The sequence below is a fragment of the Helicoverpa armigera genome, chromosome 14, assembly GCF_030705265.1.
Source record: "Helicoverpa armigera isolate CAAS_96S chromosome 14, ASM3070526v1, whole genome shotgun sequence".
NCBI lineage: Eukaryota > Metazoa > Arthropoda > Insecta > Lepidoptera > Noctuidae > Helicoverpa > Helicoverpa armigera.
The window spans coordinates 1,620,516-1,641,161 of NC_087133.1; the positions used below are offsets into that span (position 1 = coordinate 1,620,516).

A 20,646-nucleotide genomic window follows, 5' to 3' on the forward strand; every position below is an offset into this window, starting at 1 on the left:
ACTGACACCAGGTCTTTTTAGATTAAAATTGATATTCGTGCTTTTTCAAACCGTATTTAATTTATTCGCCTATTTTATCTTTTTTTTAAGTGTCTAATATTTTCCTCATACTTTTCTCTAAGTAATATTGCATAAATAATTTTATATTGACAAACAAAAACGATTATAGTGTAGTGCCATCTGTTGGTAATTTAAAGTATCTTTTAGATAGTAAATAGTTTCCGGGCCAAATAAAAGGTGGCGACTCTTCATTCACTTAGCTGTCAAAATGTACGGAGTGTCTCCCCCCTGCTGAAAACCCAAACCAAAATCGATTTAAATCGACTTTATAACTTTAAATCGATTAAAAAAAATTGTCTTTCTTAGAAATTAAGGTCTGAATATTTAAATGGTGTATTATGTTAATCAAGTTGTAATTCCCACATGAATACCGAAATAGAAATCGCTAAAACATGGCAGTTGCACTTTGTGTTATGAAGGTAACAATTTTTGGAATAGAAGTAAAAGGCGGCAGGCAAAAGCCATGACTAAAGAAAGAGTGAACCAGAGGGAACATATTATTATTTTGTTCTAAATTGGCCCTTAGGGATCGATTTCAATCGATTTAATTATCGCTTGTGCCACAGATAAGGAACCTAATTTATAGTTACGTTTATTGTTCGAAAACTGCTTATTTATATTATGAGATTATAAGAAGACTTTTTGCCTTCCAAACATCCAAAATTGTACGAATATTATCATTAAGTAAATGGATATTTTGTCAAGATTATTTTTTCTAAAATAGAAAAAGGCGCAATAAATAGGCGTCTGAGGCGTCAGTATCGGGTGCGTTCTGAAGCTTCGCTTGTACAAAACTTCTTGCTTAAAAAAACAATTAACTACTACAACTCTTATTTATTATAATATAAAATTTTATTACTTACGGCAGTTTATATAGTGTTTTTAAGAATATGATCTTAGTATTTAAAAAAAGGCTTTTGTTTTTGTTTAATAAACGATGACGACTTGTCAAATGATTCTTGTGCAAGATTTCTGAACGCATTAGCATTTTAGCTTCGCACTTTGCAAAATGTGAAAACAATAATAACTTGTGTTTTTGTAAATTTTTAATACTGAAATGATATTTAGATACTTAGCAAATAAAACATTTACCTTTATACTTGTAATGTAACTATTAAGAAAAGTTATAAAAATAATATAGCCTTCGTATAACCTCAGTTTGTTAGCAATATGAATCCGCAAGTTTGTGCGAATTGTCGTAACGAGAAGCCTGTGAATGCGACTGATAACAGGCTGGTCACGGAGAGCTGTGGTCACGTGAAATGTATGAACTGTTTGCTGAACGAGAAGACTGGTTGCCAAGCTTGCCTTAGGGAGAAGAAGCCGACTGATGGAGGGGACCCTCTGGGTGGAATTATAGAGGGAGGGCCGGCGGACGAGAGCTCGCCGGCTGAAGCAGACGATAAGTCATATGATGAAGACCTCGACAAGGAAATCCAGTGCGAGATAGATGAGTTGTATATGAAGAAAAAACTTGAAACATCACATATTAAAGAAGAAACTGGTAATAATAACTTATTTACACTATATAGCTCACTAGAACCTAGTTAGTTTCAAAATGCTTTTAGATATTTAGCTTGCTCAGTAGTTTCTTGAAGCAGTTCAGTGATGGAGCTATCACAACCTCTTCAATCACATTAAAAGCTGCAATCTAATAGCAGCTTATAGCAGAAATATAACATTCTGTTGTGATTTTGTACATTAATCCTATAAGAATTTGAGAAGCATCTTGGCCTCTATCACAGATCAGTCTAATATTGCTTACACTGTGAAAAGTTTGTTATCCTTTAAGAATAAATTGGATTGGAACAGCTAATCACCCATTAATCAATCAGCCTCTGAATGTGGGAGAAGTGGTACAACTATCTCATTCCAATGTAAGAGCTATATAACTTCCTAGTTTCATCCATATCATAATGTAATTTATCTGTAAACAAGTAAATAAAATAGCATCCACACATCAAAAACTTTCGTGTTTATGAGTGTGTGTGAGTGTACTGTTTATTAAGCTACACAATTGACATTCATTATTTATGTCCTCATACAAAGAATAACCAAGACTGTGTTTCGGATAGCATGTTAAACTGTAGGTCCCAGCTGTCATTGAATATCTTTGGCAGTTGTTACGGGTAGTCAGAAGCTAGTAAGGCTGACACCAGTCTAACCAAGGGATATTGGGTTGCCCTGGGTAACTGGGTTGAGGGGGTCAGATAGGGCAATCGCTCCTTGTAAACTGGTACTCAGCTATGTCCGGTTAGACTGGAAGCCAACCCCAACAAACTTGGGAAAAAGGCTCGGAGAATGGATGACAAAGAATAACCAAATTAATTATATTACAGATGCAAATGGCAAGATGTTTCTGTGCACAGTTTGCAAGAAGAAGTTCCATGCTCGGAGCCAGGTGGCCTACCATGCATACTGTAATGGTCAGCGGAAGCCTTACCAATGTCCTGAATGCAATAAGGTAACAAGTTATATGTAAACATTGCATCTTTGCTACAGTTCGCAAAAATTTTCAGATACAATAAAAGTGAAAAGTGATGAAGATTTAATGTCAATATTATGAATCTATTTGTTTATGTATGGACACTACCTATAGTTCAAGTTTAAAATTCTTGGCAACAAAGTACGTCATTAATTTAGTGATAGTAATGGCCATGATTTTGAGGCCGTAAACAACAATCTACCAGATCTTTTTCTCTACTGACTGACATTAAAAGATTATAATGAGGAAAACTTACAGTTATGTGTATTTCCAGACATTTGCCACAATGTCTCACTATAAGTACCACATGCGGGTGCATCGCAACGAGCGCACTTATGCCTGTGATGTGTGCGGCGAGGGGTTCTTCCAGATGTCCAAGTTGCAGAGGCACAAGTTAAAGCATACTAGTAAGTATTCACTCTAAAATCTAAATAATATCAACTACCCTAAATAATCTGCCTAGCCTTTTCCCAACTATGTATATTGGGATTGGCTTCCAGTCTTATAGGACGCAGCTAACTAGTACCTATCATGGTTTACATGAAGCTCTATAAAAAAAATAGAGTGGACACAGAATTGAACCTTGGAGTACACCCATAATGTCCATATGTGAAAAGAATATCTATGTTGCTAACTTCGTTCTGAAGTTGCTTTTATGATATAAAGCTTCAAATCTTACATGGATTAGTTATCTTTCACTTTGCAGGGTTGTCTTTCCTCATACATTATAACAACCAACCAAGCTCTCGAAGGCTTGGGTAAAATATTCATATATTTACGAAGTTTTGATCAATGAAATTGTGGAAGTTTCCAAATCTTTTGTCGATCATTTGTGGATGATTTCACCAATACTATTATACATTTTCGTAGAAGAGAAGAAGTTTGCCTGCAGCGAGTGTAACAAGGCGTTCAATAACCTAACCTCGCTCCGCAAGCACGGGCTCACGCACACAGACGAGCGGCCGTACGCGTGTCCGACTTGCGGCAGTCGCTTCCGAGACAGCTCGAATCTGAGGAAGCATGTGAGGAAGCACGGTGAGTTGATAAGTATTTTGTTAAGATGACATGTTGGTTAGGTATGTCAGATCTATAATGACGCTCAATCTTTTTCTGTGTGAGAGGAGGCCTGTGCACAGTAGTGGGAAAATGTAGAGGCCGATCCCACCACACTGATAAATAAAAAGCTGAAAAGTTTATTTTATGGAATTATCTCAGGTACATTGTATCTGTGTGATATCTAGATGTCTCTTTTATTAAAGAAAGATTTTGCTTATTTTTTATCTGGGTGCGTGATATTCCCTCAGGATGCGGGAAAAGCCTCGGCAAACAGCTTTACTTACATATATCTTTTTTAGTTAAGGAATAACACCAATATTATACAGAGGAAAACTTTGTTTGTTTGTTTGCTTGTAATGGATAAACTCAAAAACGACTAGACCGATTTTAAATATTCTTCCACCATTAGAAAGCTATACTATCTGCGAGTAACATAGGCTATATTTTATCCCGGTGCGGGCAGTAGCTCTCACGGGACGCGGGTGAAACCGCGGGTAAACGGCTAGTAAAATAATAAACAGAAAATTTCATTAGCAATGTTTCTATAACACCACTGAAATGCATTAGTTGTATTCTTAAAATTACGTCCGAAATAACTTGGCGAGTCTGAAGTCTAGGCTGTTGCTGTGCAATATACAGTTTTGTACAACAATTCTTTTGCACAACCATCAAAGAACTTCAGACTTGCCAAGTACCTACGTAGTATTGAAGCTAGTGTGTGGTAGAAAGGAAGTGCTTGTGCGGCGCGTGGTCGTGCTCGCGCTGCGGGCCGCTGGCGGCGCGGCGCCCGCACGCGTGTCCGCGCTGCCCGCAGGCCTTCCACTCGCGCAAGGACATGCGCCGCCACGCCGCCGTGCACACCGGTATGTATATACGTCACTATTATTCTTCTTACTCTCTTCATTCATCAAATATCATTCTACTCTGTTACAATCTTTTTTTAATTTTTTTAGGGCAGACTAAGTTTGAAGGTTGCTTTCCTTCTCCATACTCACTCTTTCTTACATGTCTTTCTTCTTAATATTGTTTACGGAGTTTAATAGGCTTTCATGTAAAAATGTCTAAAAGCCATTGGCGCCCGCCCAAACAAGTTGAAAATTTTTCGAGCGTCTTTGAAATGTAGAACTTGAAAATAAATAAAGACATGTACAAAAGACAGCTGAAAGCCACAAGCCACACTTCTACATAACAATCATCTGAAACGTATACATAACAATACAGATTAAATATTTTCACAGACTCCAAACCCTTCCGCTGCAAAGTGTGCAGCCGCCGCTTCAGAAGGAAAGACAACCTAGAGCGTCACATTCGTAACACGCACCCCGACTACGTGCCCGCCACCGCCGTCGACTGCGACGAGGCCGCACTCAAGCAAATCCGCGCCAACGGACACACAAACAAACTTGACGACTATCAGAAAGACGAGAAAACAAAACTAGAGATCCTCAACCCCTTACCGCCCCTCCCACAAGAAGAAATACAAAAACACATGCATGAGAACACGACGAAGCCAGAAAAGCCCGTCGAGCCAGATATTACTATAGATAAATCTTATATTCTTGTCGCGAATAATGCCCGTCAAAGCGTCATCGTTGGCAACAAGACGGCGAATGTCGAACCCAAACCCGTCACTAGTCCGTCGCAGGAATGTGAATACGTACACAAAATACGAAAGGCTTCCATAATTCCCCTACCGCCGATAGATTTGCGGAAAATGATAGAATTAGAAGAACAAACCAATTTGAATAATTTGGATTTGGGCGCTCCTCCGAAGGATAAGAAGACTTTGTACGAGAAGATATTGTATGGGGACAGGGAGAGAGATAAGAGAGACCACGACGATAACAATGTTGACTCTGCCGGAGTGCATTGGAGGAGGAAGCTGAAGCAATCTGTGTCTATAGGTACGTACGTACGTATGTAATCTTTAGTGAATTTCTATAATCGATCTATTGTTTATCTAACTATCCATATGGAGCCAATGTAAAAATTCAATCTCTAATTGCAAATTCAATAGATCGGTTGTAGAAACCCGCAGAAAGCGAGCACAGCGTAAGCTATTGTTTTAATAGTTTCTTATTCTTTTACAGATTTGTAATGATATGAAGGCTGAGTTTTTAGCAGGGTGGGCAAGAATGGCAGTATAGTAGTTTTTGTAGTATACAATTTTATATGTATTTAATGCATATTAGGTTTAAGAGAATGAAATGGTTTATGTATACAAAGCATGGCATTCACAATACAATAGTTTAATGGATTTTTCCAAGGCAACAACAACTTCCGTAATAAACCGTGTGATTGTAAGTACATAAGTAGTTATATAACCTAGCCAGTTTGAGAATGCAGTTAGGATAGATATTTTGGTAATGTTTTCAGTACCCCCAACACGACAGTATATTAATCCACGTAGCACGTATCGCTAGCTAGGTCCTCCTATACAATATTTGCAAGATAGTCGTTAAGGTCACAATATCCTCGCATGGTATGTAAGAAATACTACAGTTTTGCCTGGCGCTGCTTGTCACGCAGGCCATACAGTTTGTAAGAAATCATGTACAGTTGTCAAATAACTTATCCCCTCTGAAGTCAGGTGCTTAATGCTCGCGCTTTTGGTCGCATATTTTGACTGTTGCGCAATCATTTGTAGCTAACTTCGGAGGTGTAAAGTTATAGCGCAGCTGTATCTACTAATATTAAATATGTACTGCCGTTATGCGAAACTTAACCAGTCAATGTTACTAACACTAGTAGTAAGTGCGTCCAAGACGCGTTAGCAGTAAGACGTTACAATTGCTGTGACATATATATTATCCATGTATTATGAATTGTATCAGATTTTAACGTGTTTTAAATTCAAATGATTTATACATTGGAAGTTTCTGGCAAAGGACCAAATGTTTTGTTTTGATCTCGCTAAAGGTTTTATTGAATTAACGCTTATTTTTTTCTTAATTGTTGGGATGAAGGATGGGGAAAGAGACTGATTGTAATGTGGGTAGGTATCATAGCTGAGTAACTTTCGACTTATATGTATATTGAAAATGTCCTATTGCATATGTATGTTATTAACAAATATATAATATTAATAGTTTTGTACGGTAACGTAAGCAATAACTGCCGGTTAATAAGGTGATTGATTTTTTTATAATATCATCAATATAAAATGCTCATATCGTTGATTGGTCTGCCAAAAGATTCTAAGTATGAGATAAAGCGGTCATAGTCTGGAAATTGTGCAAGAATATATAAATAATAAAATATGTAATATTAGTTTTTATAATGTCGACTGAAGATCATGATCTCTGATGTAAGTTGATCTCAAGTATTTTAAGTTGATGTTTAACATTGTTGCGCGGTAACTTTTACTGAACTCGTTCACTTCGCATTACCAACTCTTTTTTACTATAAGAAGTACATAAATAAGCCATCTATCACAGATTACAATAAAAGCATAATGTAACCAAGGTTGTGATGAACCACAATAAATTGATTGCTTTTATCTAAAACGAATTAAGTACAGTACATATGGCAACACAGTGAACGAGCTACAAGTACCATAAACTTACGAGATAAATAACGAAGCCTTTTTACTCATCCGTTGATGTTTACTGATCACAAGTGTAACCTTTAACATAAAATGCGTATTTTACTATATCGGTATCTGTATTTTGCTAATATTTTATATCTTAACATTTTGTAATATTGATGAACTTAGATACAAATAAATGAATTGAAGCGATTTTTCGTTTTATTGTTGTAATAAATATTGTTCGATCGCTACCTGTATCTATTGCCAGTTGAAACAATATTCTTGGGTTGTGGCCAATTTTTTCACGTAGCGCATTAGGGAAATGTACAGAGACGAACTAAATATATATGAATTTAGTGTGTCGTAAAGGTGTGCCTTTTGAACTTTATAAAAAAATGACCACTAGCTGACCTACCAGTGCACTTTTGACAAAACGGTATCTTTCAAAAACAAAAAAAAAACTGCACAAGAAATTTGCTGCTAATAGAATAAGATTTTTTTGGTGTATGAATGCATTGGACTCCCCAAAGTGATGAGTGGAGAAGTTTTGATACAGCCAGTAGAATTTATCTTTCCGCCATGTTGAATTATAAAAAAAACCCTACACTTTTAAATCTACAAACCCACTACAATACCTCCCTGTGAGCAAAAACACAGATAAATCACAGGAAGGGTATTATGTAAACCGCGCCAGTGTACTCCCGGTCACAGTCAATGTTACCGCTCACGTCCGCATTCTGTCCGCCATGGACATAGTCGCCGATATCACGGAGTTATACAAGGAGAACAATTGGAAAGAGATTGTACATCGGTATCATGACCATCCGGACCGGAATAAGGTGTTGTGGGTGTACCCTAGTGAGGAGAACTTTGAGTTTGTTAAGAATTGCTTGGCAGAGTTGAGTTGTGAAAGGGTCGTGAGCGTAGGATGCGGCAGTGGTCTGTTGGAATGGATGATAACGGAAGCTACTGGTAATACTTATTTTATTAAATTTTGGATGTGTTACTCGGTCGTGTTAATTACTGAGTCTATAAGGATAAAACTGTGCACTGATATAGCTTATACATCGGATAGGCTGCTTATTATATTATCCGAGCGCGAAGAAGAGATTTGGACGAACCCGCGAGAAAAAGCTAGTGTTTAAAGATTCAGATTCTTTTTATATCGTGTTAGTATGAATTTAATGTACGACGTAAGTCCTAAAAATTATCTGGCTGGAATATATTTTTTCACCCACGCACACACGCACGTCCCCAGATTTTTGGAAGCCGGTCATAATGAGTTCTGCTAAATTCGAAACCACAACAGATATTTCGAGGCATAAAAAATAATGTGTTAGGTATTAATTTGTTTAACGTAGAAAAGGGATAAAACGTATTGATATTCCAGGTGTGCCAGTATCAGGCATCGAGGTAGACGGAGCGTGGTGGCGCTGCAAGTACGCGCCGCCCACCTTCATACCTCTCCACTTCACTCCCGCGGAAATAGACCAAGACACAATCACGTTACTGCAGAGGAACAACAATACTGCCATTCTCTTCTGCTACTTCAACAACCGAAAGGCTTTTGAAGATTATTTAAAGTACTATAAAGGCAACGTCCTGATTATCATCGGTCCGCATAAGATAGGGGTCCACACTGACCCCAAACCCTTCGATGATGTCACAGCCGACTGGGCCCTCTACAAGTCGCAAGAAATTAGAAACAGCGGAGATTTCATAGCAGTGTACACAAAACAAAATATATAAACACATTCCATTTAATAAATAAATATTTACATTGATTAAAAGATTAACAGTCTTTTGATAAATAAATCGCTTTCACCGCGCTAGTGTGCGCGGCGGAGCGTTGCCCAGACTTTAAAGAGGTTTTACAACAACAATGTTATTTGTTAAGCAACATTCACCTTAAATCTATGTACAATTCCTGTATTTTTGCTTCATATTTACATATCTTATACTTTGAAAATCGCATTTCAAAAATATAATCCAAACGTGCGGTAATGTTGCCTAACAAATAAGTGGAGGTATAACAACAACATCACAGAAGGGCTTTTGCTACAAGGAGATTCTTATACTTAATTCTTCATGAGTTCTATATTTTTCACGTTTATCTTGTTAGTGGAGGGTCTCACGGTGGTGTTCATCATGGGATCCATCACACTTTGAGTTATGATCTGCATATAATCTGCTCTCTCGTTCCCGGAGGTTTCGCCGGCAGACTCTAGCAGATCCTTTTGGTTAATGATGGGAACTTCACTGAATATCCTGTTGATGTCGTCTTGCTGGAAGCCGGTGTCGGCGTCGAGGAAGTGGAAGTCGTTGTGTGGGTACAGGCCTTCAAGGCTGTAGTACATATCCAGTCGCGGCAGTAGCTTGTTATCATCGGAATTGTCGTCGATCTCGATGACGTCATTATTTGCCTCCGCTATCTCTTGCAGGGTGACTCCAGACAGGTCCATCAGTACCGAAGAATACTTCTCGCCCATCAAACCATCCCCAAAGAAGTTGTCCATGGGAGTCGGATTCGGCGCTTCGTTGTTGATGGGTATATTGTAGAAGGAGTCTGATTTCACTTCATTTTTTATTTCGCTCATGTTCTTATGTATATCTTCGAGCGGTGGCGACGCTTTGTATTCGAGGGCTATCGCCGGATTGTTGAGCAGGTTAGCGTTACACATTCTCTCCAAGCTTGGGGACTGTGTGTTTTGCTTGATTGTACTCTCCAGCTTTATGTAGCTCGGATCATTATTTTGTATTTTCTGTGGCGGAGGTAGCGTCGTCATGGCGTTAACATTAATTTGTTGGTTGAATGAGAATATCTGTGGGTTGTTATTCATCTCGTTATCAACCGGTGTTGTTGCCGCATCCGCCAACATTGGTTCCTGTGGGTAAACCATGATGTTGCTGGGCGATTGACTTAGGGACGGTTCTGGCTGCAGTTGCATGAACTGCGTCGTGATCAGATTATTGAAGGTCACGGGACCGCCAAGTCCGAACCTTTCGTTGTCCTCCAGTCTCCTAAACGCCATTTTCTGCTGCGAGTGGAACATATTCTCTTGGTCTGGACCTTTAAGTATTAGGTTGCTCTTCACTGATATTTTCGGCTTTTTCCTTGGAATCCCTTCTGGCTCCATAGATATGTTAACTGGAGAGTTACTTGAGGACGGTACGGGCAGTATCTGCGTCGGTTTTATTATGGGACCAGTCACTTTAGTACTTGGCAGAGATATCTTATCGACGGGTTTCAGCGTGATATTGTTCCGCAGAGATATTTGAGGCGCGGGAGGCAGCCTGATCGGGAAGTTAGCCATGATGTTGTTATTTATACTATTTGGAATCGAACAGTGGTTTGAGGTAAGAGAATTGACATTGTTATTCTGTAGGAGACTTTGCTCCATTGATACTGAGGGGTTGAGGAAACCATGCAGGTTGGACGGAGTGCCGTCGTATGACAGCAGTGGGTGCTGCGCTTGGAACTGGTGGCGTTCCATCATCGTGTCGTTGGAGATTTCAGAAATCACGCAGTCCGAGTTGTTATCTTCCTTGCTGAGGTCTGTGGCCATTATCTGATTATTGAAGATTGTCTCCTGGCCACTGTTATTTGGGGTGCTACAGAAATTTTTGACAAAGTTCTGTGGCAAGTTTTCATTGTAGCTATCGCAGTCGTACACCTCAATAGGTATTTCATTGACAGTCTTTGGAGCAGACTCTGTATTTGCATCACTATTAATGTTAGGTTTCTCAATTGTTTTTTCGGTTTCGCTAGGGATGGTCCACGCAGGTTTGTTGGCTTTGCTTTTGTTCATTTCTATGAACACTTGTACTCCTTCTTTGTCGGAGTGTGTGGTAAGATGCTGTACGTATTTGTCCTTGCTGATGCACTTGAAAGGACAGTAGGGGCATCGATGCACATCACTGTCCGTTATGTTAGGGTGTTTAGAGATCATATGTGTCGTGAACACAGTGGACTGAATGGTGGTGTACGCACAATGCTTGCATTTGTACACGTTTTCTTTGGAATGCTGTTTCTTGTGCCGTCGTAATGCATTGTGGTCGCCCGTCCTGTAGCTACATTGATTGCATTCGTAGGGTCTGTCACCTGGAATAAGATATACGACTTTGCATATTATAACTGGACTAGAAGTATCAGGAGTGATTGCAAAAAATAATAATTAAGATTTGAATCTTGCATGATGATTTGATTTGAATATTATTATAATTTACACACACAATACAGGAGAAATATCATGCACAATACAAAGTTAATACAAAATTACATAATTACCTTTTTTGCCTTTGAAATCTTTTACTTAGACCTACAAACAAACACTAACAATACATAGGTACTCACCAGTATGAGATCTTATGTGAAGTTTAAGCTGTTCCTTCCTAGCGGTGGAGTAGTCACAATGCGAGCAGCTGAAGGGCTTCACCTTACTGTGTACTTCAGCTACATGCACCCTTAACCGACGCTCGTTGGCGAACTCGCGCTGGCAGATAGTACAGCAGGCGGGGGTCGCTGACTCCTTGTGGATTAGTTTGTGTTTGGAGAGCTGGTTCGAGTTTTTGAACCCTTTTGAGCATATTGAACCTGGAAGACGAGGATTCTGATAATGTGCTAGCTGGTAACAGACAATCTTTAAGCCAGGGTACAGATTTAGTTTGGATTAGAGATCATGTAGACTTTGAGCCATAACAGGTAAAAGAATACTAGTTACTTATGAATATAGTATTTTTTTAAACATTTTTTAAAGCTTGAAAATTTCATGATAATTATGTAAACAAAAATTTTAATTTTTACTTACATATAAATAGTTTTAACTTCTTATGACATTTCATGTGGACATTGTGTAGTCTATACCTATTATAAGTTTTGAAGCCGCACACATCACACGTGGGAAGCTCCATATCAACCTCGTGGACCTTCCACAGGTGTGTGTGCAGTGCATCAACTGCCGCACACACCTGTGAACACTCCGGACACACCAGCTTGCCATTCTGGTGACACTGCCTATGATATGCCAGAGTCTGGTCCTCCTTTAAACGCATTCTACAGCCATTTATTAAGCACATGGTTCCTACTTTCTCATCTGCCTCTTTATTGCTTGGTTTCACTTCCTCCGGCTTCATTTGATCAGACTTCAGTAGCAGTGGAATGTGAGTCAAGTCTTTTGTTTGTGCTGGAGACAGTGTGCCCTCCACGGTAGTCATGCACGGCTCTATTGATGATATGAGGTCAGGAGTCACACTGCTCACTTGGATCATGTTACAGGACGGGTTGATAGCGCCCGCATCAGACACCCTCACAAACTGAGTGGAGATATCATTTGTGTACACGATGTTTATGCTTGCTTCCTGAATTATCTCTTTAGGATCTACCTTCTCAAAGTTAGGTGTGCTCATCTTATTTAATTCATCTACAGATATGAACGCCACTCCTTTAGGCAAGTCATTGTTGATGTTCACAGCATCGGGAACTATTTCTATAACTTGTGGTATCTTTATATCGGCTATATTCTGTGCTATTGCGCCTATTTGTGATGCATGAGGTGGCTCTATGCTGGGGCTCTCTTTTTTCAATTTAGCATTTTTAAGAGCAATTTGGACTAGACTTTTGATCATTTTCTTGACATCCTTGATGCCCATCTTATGATGGTTCCGCAGGTGATTCCTGAGAGTCTCCTCAGCATCAAACGCACTGGCGCACCCGGGGCAAGAGATTTGAATGTTGTCCGCAAGACCATTTTTCTTGGCTAAATCTGGATGAACAGTGAACAGGTGGAACTTTATGTCATCCTCGGCCATCGCCATGTAGGGACAGGCTTCACACTGAAAGAATGGAGTGGATCCCACGGACTTCTCTTCATAAGACATGACCTTCTCCTTAGGAGTAGGTTTTATTTCATTTAACCTTTGACTGGCCATATTATTCACATTTAAAAGATAACATTGAGACGACATATTTAGTGGCACGAAAGGCCCTATTGTGCCACTTCTATTTAAAATCAAAACAATTCAGCATTTCAGAACAGCTGTAAACATTGGTGGCCATTTTCATTTTTATTGAGGAGGTTGAGAATCAAGAACAAAGTTGACAATAAAATGAAATATACTTTGAATAAAGGTAATACTTTATTCTTAAACGAGCACTAAACAAAAAATATAGAATTTAATATACACAAAGGGCTGCAAATTTTACGTAGCTGTACTGCAGCGCAAATTTATTTTTTTGACAGAATTGACAGTGATAGATAGTTGACAGTTTGACAGATGTGAAAAGTGATGGACGAATAGAAATACTAAGTGCTAGTTAGGCGATATTATTTTAACGTTCAAATCAGCATTATTTTATTTTGGTTTAGTTTTTTGAGCTAGCGAAGTTGGATAATAAATACGCTATCTACGTTTAATCAAACCACTCTTTTCCATTAATGATTTTTAGATTAAACGACGACATTTAGTCGAGTCAGGAAAAAGTCGATTTACTTTATGGTTTACTTTTTGACGTTTGTTGTAAAGTTGTAACATTTTAGTCTATGACTGAAATTCCACTGACGTATCCCTTTGATATCGGCATCGTGTATTATTTTTAATTAAACGAAATAAAGAATAAACTACCAAAATGAGTGTAAGTCACTGTGCAATTTAACATAATTTTTAGTTTTAAGTTACTTGCAAGCATAAAACTTATTTACGGAATGTAATTTCAGCTGGAAATTGAATCCATGGTTCGGTACACGTCTCCTATCAACCCGGCAGTTTTCCCGCATCTCACGCTGCTTCTCCTGGGCATCGGCATCTTCTTTACTGCGTGGTTCTTCGTGTACGAAGTCACAAGCACTAAATTATCGAGAGATCTGTTCAAAGAGCTATTGTTATCACTAGTTGCCTCCCTATTTTCAGGTTTCGGTATTCTGTTCTTGTTGTTATGGGTTGGCATCTTCGTGTGATACCGCCAGAAGTGTTAGTTTGTAAGTTATGTATCGCATTCCGAGTGTGGTTGCCACGAAGATTGGTGTAAACCAAAATGTTTGTTTGTATTCATAAATTTTATATCTAAGAAAACAAGATTTTATTTATCACTTACAAAACTTTATTTCTCTTTAAGTTTATGGCTAATAAAACAGTCATAATTTAGCTATGAACATTTACAATCCTTAATTAAACAATCATTGTTTTTATGTCTTCTAAGGCATTTATCAAAATTCAGCTGTTACTGAAATAAATAAGACTTAAATATTATTTTTCTTGTTTCCATCATAAATACTATATTTTACCATAAATTATCTAAATTTTCTGCTCTACAGCCAAGTATTAACATGAAGAGCAAGTCTAAGAAGTAAACTATTGCTTCTAAAACTAAGCTGAAAAGCTAAATTACAATACTAGTTATAAACTTAATTGTTACCAGAATTACTGACAAAGCCCCACAATAACTTGTATCACATTTTGTTCAGACACTAATCCATGAAAAAGAACTTCCTCATTATGAATACAGGTTTCGTGGTTGCCTTCTTAGAACAATAAATCAAAATGATGGGGTCTGTTGTCCTCAAGGCTCAGTCATGGGAGCCGGGACTTCATGCATCATATCAGACTGGTGTTGTTCCTGCTGACTCTCTCGCTCGCGGCGGAACGCGTCGTCCAGTAGCGTAGTCTCGTGCATGCGAAGCGACGCCAGCGCTTCGATGCGGTTGTATAATGTCGTGTTGGACATTACGAATCGGCTGGGAAATATAAAACATCCTACTAATATTATAAACGCGAAAGTTTGTATGTATGGATGTATGGATGTTTGTTACTCTTTCACGCAAAAACTACTGAATGGATTTGAATGAAACTTTACCACAATATAGCTTATACATCAGAATAACACATAGGCTACAATTTGTAAACATATTGTTCGAAATACTAAACCTGCGCAGACGAAGTCGCGGGCACCAGCTAGTGTAAATATAAAAAGCATAAGAGGTGCTAGCGTAACTGATGTGTAGATGAAAAGTTTCATCTACTTTACCATTTTAAAGCAGTTCTTCGAATCGAATTATAACAGCGCTTTCACACTAGCGGATTTTTCTTCGAGCAAGTCCGAGAGTACACGCGCGAAACGATTCGAGCGGTAAAATCTGTCGCTCGATCTATTTATTGTTGCGCGTATTCGCGTGAAACCAGGTGTTGCTCGGAAAATCCGCTGGTGTGAAAACGCTCTAAAAGCAGATTCGTATTTTGTTGGACAGCCTTGATCCAAAGTAATTAAATGTTTCATCTAGAATTCTATGCGAGTACATACTAAACTATTAGCAAGAGCGGATTAGCCGCAAAGGCTATGTAATATTACGTAATTTTTACGGGAATTAGCAAATGTCATAATGAAGTTCAGTTCAGTGTTCACTAAAATGAACCGCACTTGAAGTCGTGTGCATCAAGCCGGTACAGTTGTGTGATCTCGACGGCAACGACAGTGGCCACGCGCTTGCTGTCCTTCATGAGAAGCGCCACCTCGCCGAAGTGCGTGCCGTCTTCTAGGTGACACACCTGCGAGGAAATCGAGCTAACATTATTAAAAAAATCCGCAATTTCCTCTATGTAGTTATATGAATATTTGCGATCTGTTTGGCGCAGTGATTAAGCAATCGTCTACTGTGCTGTTTCTGGGTTCAGGAATCGAACTGTTTCACTTGAGTTATACATGCGTGTCTCTTAACGCAATCTTTTCTTCATAAAAGTCACAGGCAGTGTTTTCTTTGAAAAGTGATAATTTTTCCCGACATGGCATGCAAAATGGCACTGGCGCCCAATTAAGATGCGGAGCGCCATCAACCATCGAGAACTTTAAGAACCGTTAAAAAATATCTGGTGTGATTTGTACCTAATAATAAGTTCCTGCAAAGCTCATGACATACCTCGACACCTTTCAAGGAGTACACCGCCACAGTCCCCGTGGCTATAAAGTACATGCAATCCCCGATGTCTCCCGCTCGCACCACCAGGTCATTGGACAGGTAAACCTCGGGGCGCAGGCAGCCGAGCACCGTGCCCACCACGCTGGCCGGCACGTCCTCGAACAACTTCACTTTATGCACCAGTGTACGACATGTGTGCAGTTTGATTTCGTCACGAAGCTCCTCTGCATGAACAATAATGTATTTGGTGTTTAGTCTTCGAGTGGACTCCATGTCAATGTATCCCATAACTCTTCAGTCTTTGCACTGCTCGCTATTCTAAAAAATCAGCATGTGCAGAAACCATGACAGTATCTATAAAATTACGTGAGCTTCGATCATGAAACTAAAACTAAAAACTAACTAAATTAAAACTTAATTATATCTCAAATAGTACCTGACAGGCAGTCAAGATCAGCCTCTTCTTTGAAATACCGCTCTTGGTACCTGTACTGATAGAAGGCACGAACTCGCTTCTTCAGAGAAAGCGGGAACTGCCTGTATTTCATGTATTCCTGATAACAAATATCAAGAGATTTTAGCTCATAAAATATGGATATAAATGTATTTGAAGAAGCATTATTTCTTCAAATACATTTATATCCATATTTTAATTATGCTATATTATGCTATATTATGTTATATAATGTCTCTTATTAGAGATTTTAGCATAATAGATTAGATTAATGATTTGAAAGTAGTAGCAAGTTTATTATGGGTACACTTAAAATAGTCATCTCAATTGTTAGTTTCATTTCAGATGGCCCGACATAAAATGGGAACAACTGAAACTGAAACTAAATGCTTCAAATCTTCTTACCTCTACTTGATTCATGAGCCCCTGGTACCGCATAATAGATCCAAAGATCGTCAAGTAACTTTTGATCAGGAAAACTATAAATTAAAAAAATAAGTAGAAAGTAAAATAAAACTTTGTTCAGTAAAGCTGAAAGACTCGTTTTTATGTAAGGATACATAAAATTATAAAGATTTTTAGATGTGTGGTGTGGACTATTTAAAGAATTAAAGGAACGTATAATAAGATTAAAAATATAAAAATAAGGAGAACCATAGCTTACCCAGGGTGAAAACCATGAACATTGCTGCATACACAATAATCAGGGAATGAACTAAGATCTCATCTGGCGCAGTCGAACGAAACATTGTAAAACCGGTACCTGAGACGGACAAAACATTATGTCTCTTTACTTTTATAGGTATACTTATCATACTGATACTGAAGACAAAGACTGTTTTTTTTTTAATGTTTTCATGAAATAGGACTTACTGAACCGATTGAAAAAATCTCACTATTATTATGCTACATTATCAGCGTTGAACTTGGGCTGTTTTCCGTTCTTAACAGAATGCGGTCAAGAAAGAAAAGGGCAGCATAAATACATGAGCTTACCAATAACCGAGTGTCAGTGTCAGAAAATACATGAAGCAAATCCCTCACGCGTGTGAAAACTTGTGGGACTGGTATCTACATCTATACTAATATTATAAAGCTGAAGAGTTTGTTCGTTTGTTTGTTTGTTTGAACGCGTTAATCTCAGGAACTACTGGTCCGATTTGAAAATTTCTTTCAGTGTAAGATAGCCCTTTTATCGAGGAAGGCTATAAGGCTTTTTATCCCGGTACGGGAAGTAGTTCCCACGGGATGCGGGTGAAACCGCTGGCAGAAGCTAGTAGGTACTTTATAAAAAAGGCTAGCGAATAATGGATTTAATATGTCAATTCTTACCAAAGAAAGAGGAAAGCGCTACGATAAGAGCTTTATTGTAGCGGGTCTGCATATCTTGAACCTGAGTCTCTGTTCTATAAATATTCATGTGGTAGTTGGGTGTGCCGTGCATAGTGCCGGTCCCTGCACGATTCAGTACAATATTGACATTAGTACCATTAAGTACGAAAGCCTAATATTACAGACAATAAAAAAGTCTGATTTCAATTTTCAAAGTAAACGGTTGTTATAAGAAACCAGACATTTAGGTGCCACTAGATGCCCTGCGAGTTAACTCGTCAATTGTGCCCGACTCAGAAAAGCTCACTTACGGCCAGTTTCTTCATCAAAAGTTAAAGTTAAAGTAATGTCTAAAGTAAAAGTAACGGTCAAATTCGTTTTTTCAAGGCTAAAGTGACAGCAAAACTAATAGAAAAATTGAATTTGACCGTTACTTTTACTTTAGACATTACTTTAGCCATAACTTTAACTTTAACTTTTGATGAAGAAACTGGCCGTTAATATTATTAATTCGAAAATGTTTTACACAATCAAGGTAAAACGATTTAACCGATTGAGATGAATAATGTAAACATTACATACTTGTACCTTACTTTGGTCACCGATATACCTAGGCGGTCGGTACCCTGAAGACGGACATAGGTCTTTTCACTTAGTCGATGGGAGTAATTACCCAGGAACTGATGTGAAATGAATGACTGAAACACGAGGCATACTGACAGTAGTAATGCACGACGGCCGGGCTGTACAGCAGGCAGCTGCACCAGTGCGTGGTCAGCGCGAACAGGAGTGTCAGCCGCACCAGCCCGTGCACGATGTACGACTCCGTGAAGATCTGTACACGAGTTCAACCACGTTGGTTTGTTTACCTAGCCCAATTGTCCTGTCGGCTATCCCCTAGCGAAACCTATCTCAATTCGCAATTCTTTGGAGTTAATAATTTAATAGGTCATAATGACTTCATGTGAGTTGGAAAGAAACAGGCAGTTTAGTGGGTATTTCCGATAAGCTATAAAATATTCCATGAAATTACTTAGGTATTTAATTTATTCCTAATGCAACGAATAAAGCTAGGTGTAATTATGCTTACTCTCATAAAAATCTTCACGTTGCCGGTGACGGTGTAGATCTTGGTGACCCGGAGTACGGCCATGAAGTGCGCGACCAGCACGAGTCGCCGGTCTAAGTTCATGTGGAGTACCACGTAGGCGACGGGCAAACTAGATGCCAAGTCAATGATAAACCAGCGACGGAGGTAGCGGCTGAAATAAATTATATATTGCTGATAGATTCTAGCTAAAAATGTACTCTTTATCTAGTTTGGTAGACGACAACACGGAACTTTATTCTATGAGCAAACGTGTTTTCCAATTCGCCTTCATCATCAAGAGTTACATACACACATTAGTAATGATTTAAAGCAATAATAAGAAAAAAGTGGCCAAGGATTTAATATGTAGGTACCTTCCTATATCTAAAGTGGCTTGCAGGCATGTATTTGATGCAGCGTGGCTTTCAATAAAGTACGAGATAAGTGTATTGGGTAGGTAAAATTATTAATAACTAGCTTTTGCCCGCGGCTTCGCTCCCGTCAACTGACTTCTCTACTTTACCCTATTTTTTTTTCATAAGAACCTTCTCCTGACAATAACAAACACAAAAAAAAAGAATTAGCCAAATTGATCCAGGCGTTGTTGAGTTATGCGCTTACCAACACATTTTGCGATTCATTTTTATATTATAGATTATCTAACCAGAAAATGGACTTCCTCCTCATAACAATGAGGGACTGCTTCTTGTGAACATATCCCGTGTTGATCTTTATGAGCATGTCAATCAGGCAGATGACGTTGAGGCAGAGTATGGGCCTGTCTACCGGGTGGACCGTGGTCTTGTTTACCGGCTGCAGCACGAAGAACAGCCGGAGAGTCGACAGGCTCATGTGTGCTAAGTTCACTATTATCATGAAAGTCATCCACGCTAGGCTGAAAATATGACGAATCTTTTGTTGAAAAGGATAGCCGAATGTCAGAGCATGCGTAAGAACCAGCGGTATTCTCACAGCCTCATGCATTTATCATAATATTTGTTTGCATTTCATAAGTGATGATGGCTGCATTGGTGCGTTAGATGCTTTATCATTTAGTAATGATACCTGATAATACTAAAAGGGTGTATAACGTGCCCCCCGTCTTCCAGCAGTTGTCGCTGTCGTTCGGCGACCACGGCCGAGTAGCTGCGGAAATGCTCGAAGGTTTCCGGGTGCAGCTTCGTGAGCTGGCCCAGCTTGCGTAAGTAGCGACACGCTCGCCCAGGGACGGTAGTCTTTTTGGGCAGCATGCTGTCAGAACCTTGAGGGGAAATTGTTATTGAAAGGCTCATCTGTGTATTGAGTTTTTTATACGATATTTTTTACTAGGTATATTAAGTATGCTCTGCTTAGTCAGAATAACTCTGAAAGTAGAATAAACTAAAAGCCCTTAAAATATATCAAGACTAAAATCTTTATTGGATCAGTGGGTCCTTTTAGGGTAATATGTCGTATCGATGTATTCTGACAGTATGTTTTTGATAATATCAGGGCAGGACCCTTGGATAAGTGTGGTATGGTTTGTCTAGTACTCGTCAAGTATTACCAAGGTCCAAATCACAAATGTGTTTCCTTTTCTTCATTTTTCTAATTGTTGTACCAAACGTAAGTCAATCTAAAAATCCGTAAAATAAAGGCAATCCTACTTTTATATCAATTACTGTTTATTTCAATAAAAATACTTATTTTAATAAATATTGCAATTATTGACGGAAGCCTGCGAGTCAATCAATG

The 20,646-nt window shown here is 38.7% G+C and overlaps 5 protein-coding genes across 6 annotated transcripts; 3 read left to right on the plus strand and 2 right to left on the minus strand.

Annotated features, from left to right (window-relative positions):
• Positions 1 to 1,021: 1,021 nt before the first annotated feature.
• LOC110380014 (zinc finger protein 557) lies at positions 1,022 to 7,340 on the plus strand. Of its 2 annotated transcripts, none has more exons than XM_021339866.3 (7): positions 1,022 to 1,564; positions 2,400 to 2,524; positions 2,820 to 2,952; positions 3,416 to 3,580; positions 4,327 to 4,464; positions 4,840 to 5,505; positions 5,674 to 7,340. In XM_021339866.3, exons 1-7 carry the CDS (start codon positions 1,231 to 1,233, stop codon positions 5,697 to 5,699), a joined length of 1,587 nt encoding a protein of 528 aa, XP_021195541.3. In that variant the 5' UTR covers positions 1,022 to 1,230; the 3' UTR covers positions 5,700 to 7,340. The 2 variants fall into 2 exon arrangements, with proteins under 2 accessions (XP_021195541.3, XP_021195542.3); XM_021339867.3 differs by having other exon boundaries at positions 5,692 to 7,340.
• Positions 7,341 to 7,803: 463 nt separating this feature from the next.
• On the plus strand, positions 7,804 to 8,884 carry LOC110380015 (uncharacterized). The gene is made up of 2 exons (XM_021339868.3): positions 7,804 to 8,102; positions 8,521 to 8,884. Exons 1-2 carry the CDS (start codon positions 7,877 to 7,879, stop codon positions 8,877 to 8,879), a joined length of 585 nt encoding a protein of 194 aa, XP_021195543.3. The 5' UTR covers positions 7,804 to 7,876; the 3' UTR covers positions 8,880 to 8,884.
• LOC110380012 (RE1-silencing transcription factor) lies at positions 8,877 to 13,398 on the minus strand. The gene is made up of 3 exons (XM_021339865.3): positions 11,939 to 13,398; positions 11,485 to 11,724; positions 8,877 to 11,232 (listed from the first exon to the last, which is right to left on the minus strand). Exons 1-3 carry the CDS (start codon positions 13,092 to 13,094, stop codon positions 9,209 to 9,211), a joined length of 3,420 nt encoding a protein of 1,139 aa, XP_021195540.3. The 5' UTR covers positions 13,095 to 13,398; the 3' UTR covers positions 8,877 to 9,208.
• A 203-nt stretch (positions 13,399 to 13,601) lies between these two features.
• Positions 13,602 to 14,375, plus strand: LOC110380016 (transmembrane protein 258). Its single transcript, XM_021339870.3, has 2 exons — positions 13,602 to 13,761; positions 13,844 to 14,375. The coding sequence occupies exons 1-2, from the start codon at positions 13,756 to 13,758 to the stop codon at positions 14,081 to 14,083; spliced, it is 246 nt and encodes an 81-aa protein (XP_021195545.1). The 5' UTR covers positions 13,602 to 13,755; the 3' UTR covers positions 14,084 to 14,375.
• Positions 13,901 to 20,506, minus strand: LOC110380017 (potassium/sodium hyperpolarization-activated cyclic nucleotide-gated channel 3). Its single transcript, XM_049836954.2, has 12 exons — positions 20,459 to 20,506; positions 19,978 to 20,173; positions 19,577 to 19,807; positions 18,913 to 19,084; positions 18,543 to 18,657; positions 17,823 to 17,945; positions 17,155 to 17,253; positions 16,896 to 16,969; positions 16,473 to 16,590; positions 16,037 to 16,260; positions 15,541 to 15,668; positions 13,901 to 14,860 (listed from the first exon to the last, which is right to left on the minus strand). The coding sequence occupies exons 1-12, from the start codon at positions 20,493 to 20,495 to the stop codon at positions 14,686 to 14,688; spliced, it is 1,692 nt and encodes a 563-aa protein (XP_049692911.1). The 5' UTR covers positions 20,496 to 20,506; the 3' UTR covers positions 13,901 to 14,685.
• Between the last annotated feature and the right edge of the window lie 140 nt (positions 20,507 to 20,646).

Bases quoted from the DNA above. Each gene is read 5' to 3' on its own strand.
- LOC110380014 (XM_021339866.3), top strand. From the start codon at position 1,231: ATGAATCCGCAAGTTTGTGCGAATTGTCGTAACGAGAAGCCTGTGAAT. The intron at 2,525-2,819 runs GTAACAAGTTAT...GTGTATTTCCAG, and splicing joins AATGTCCTGAATGCAATAAG to ACATTTGCCACAATGTCTCA. The intron at 2,953-3,415 runs GTAAGTATTCAC...ACATTTTCGTAG, and splicing joins GCACAAGTTAAAGCATACTA to AAGAGAAGAAGTTTGCCTGC.
- LOC110380015 (XM_021339868.3), top strand. From the start codon at position 7,877: ATGGACATAGTCGCCGATATCACGGAGTTATACAAGGAGAACAATTGG. The intron at 8,103-8,520 runs GTAATACTTATT...TTGATATTCCAG, and splicing joins GATGATAACGGAAGCTACTG to GTGTGCCAGTATCAGGCATC.
- LOC110380012 (XM_021339865.3), bottom strand. From the start codon at position 13,094: ATGTCGTCTCAATGTTATCTTTTAAATGTGAATAATATGGCCAGTCAA. The intron at 11,725-11,938 runs GTAAGTAAAAAT...CTCGTCTTCCAG, and splicing joins GAAGTTAAAACTATTTATAT to GTTCAATATGCTCAAAAGGG. The intron at 11,233-11,484 runs GTGAGTACCTAT...ATCTTATTCCAG, and splicing joins TCACATAAGATCTCATACTG to GTGACAGACCCTACGAATGC.
- LOC110380017 (XM_049836954.2), bottom strand. From the start codon at position 20,495: ATGAAGAAAAGGAAACACATTTGTGATTTGGACCTTG. The intron at 17,254-17,822 runs GTAAGAATTGAC...TGTCCGTCTCAG, and splicing joins AGCGCTTTCCTCTTTCTTTG to GTACCGGTTTTACAATGTTT. The intron at 16,591-16,895 runs GTAAGAAGATTT...ATTTGTTATCAG, and splicing joins GGCTCATGAATCAAGTAGAG to GAATACATGAAATACAGGCA.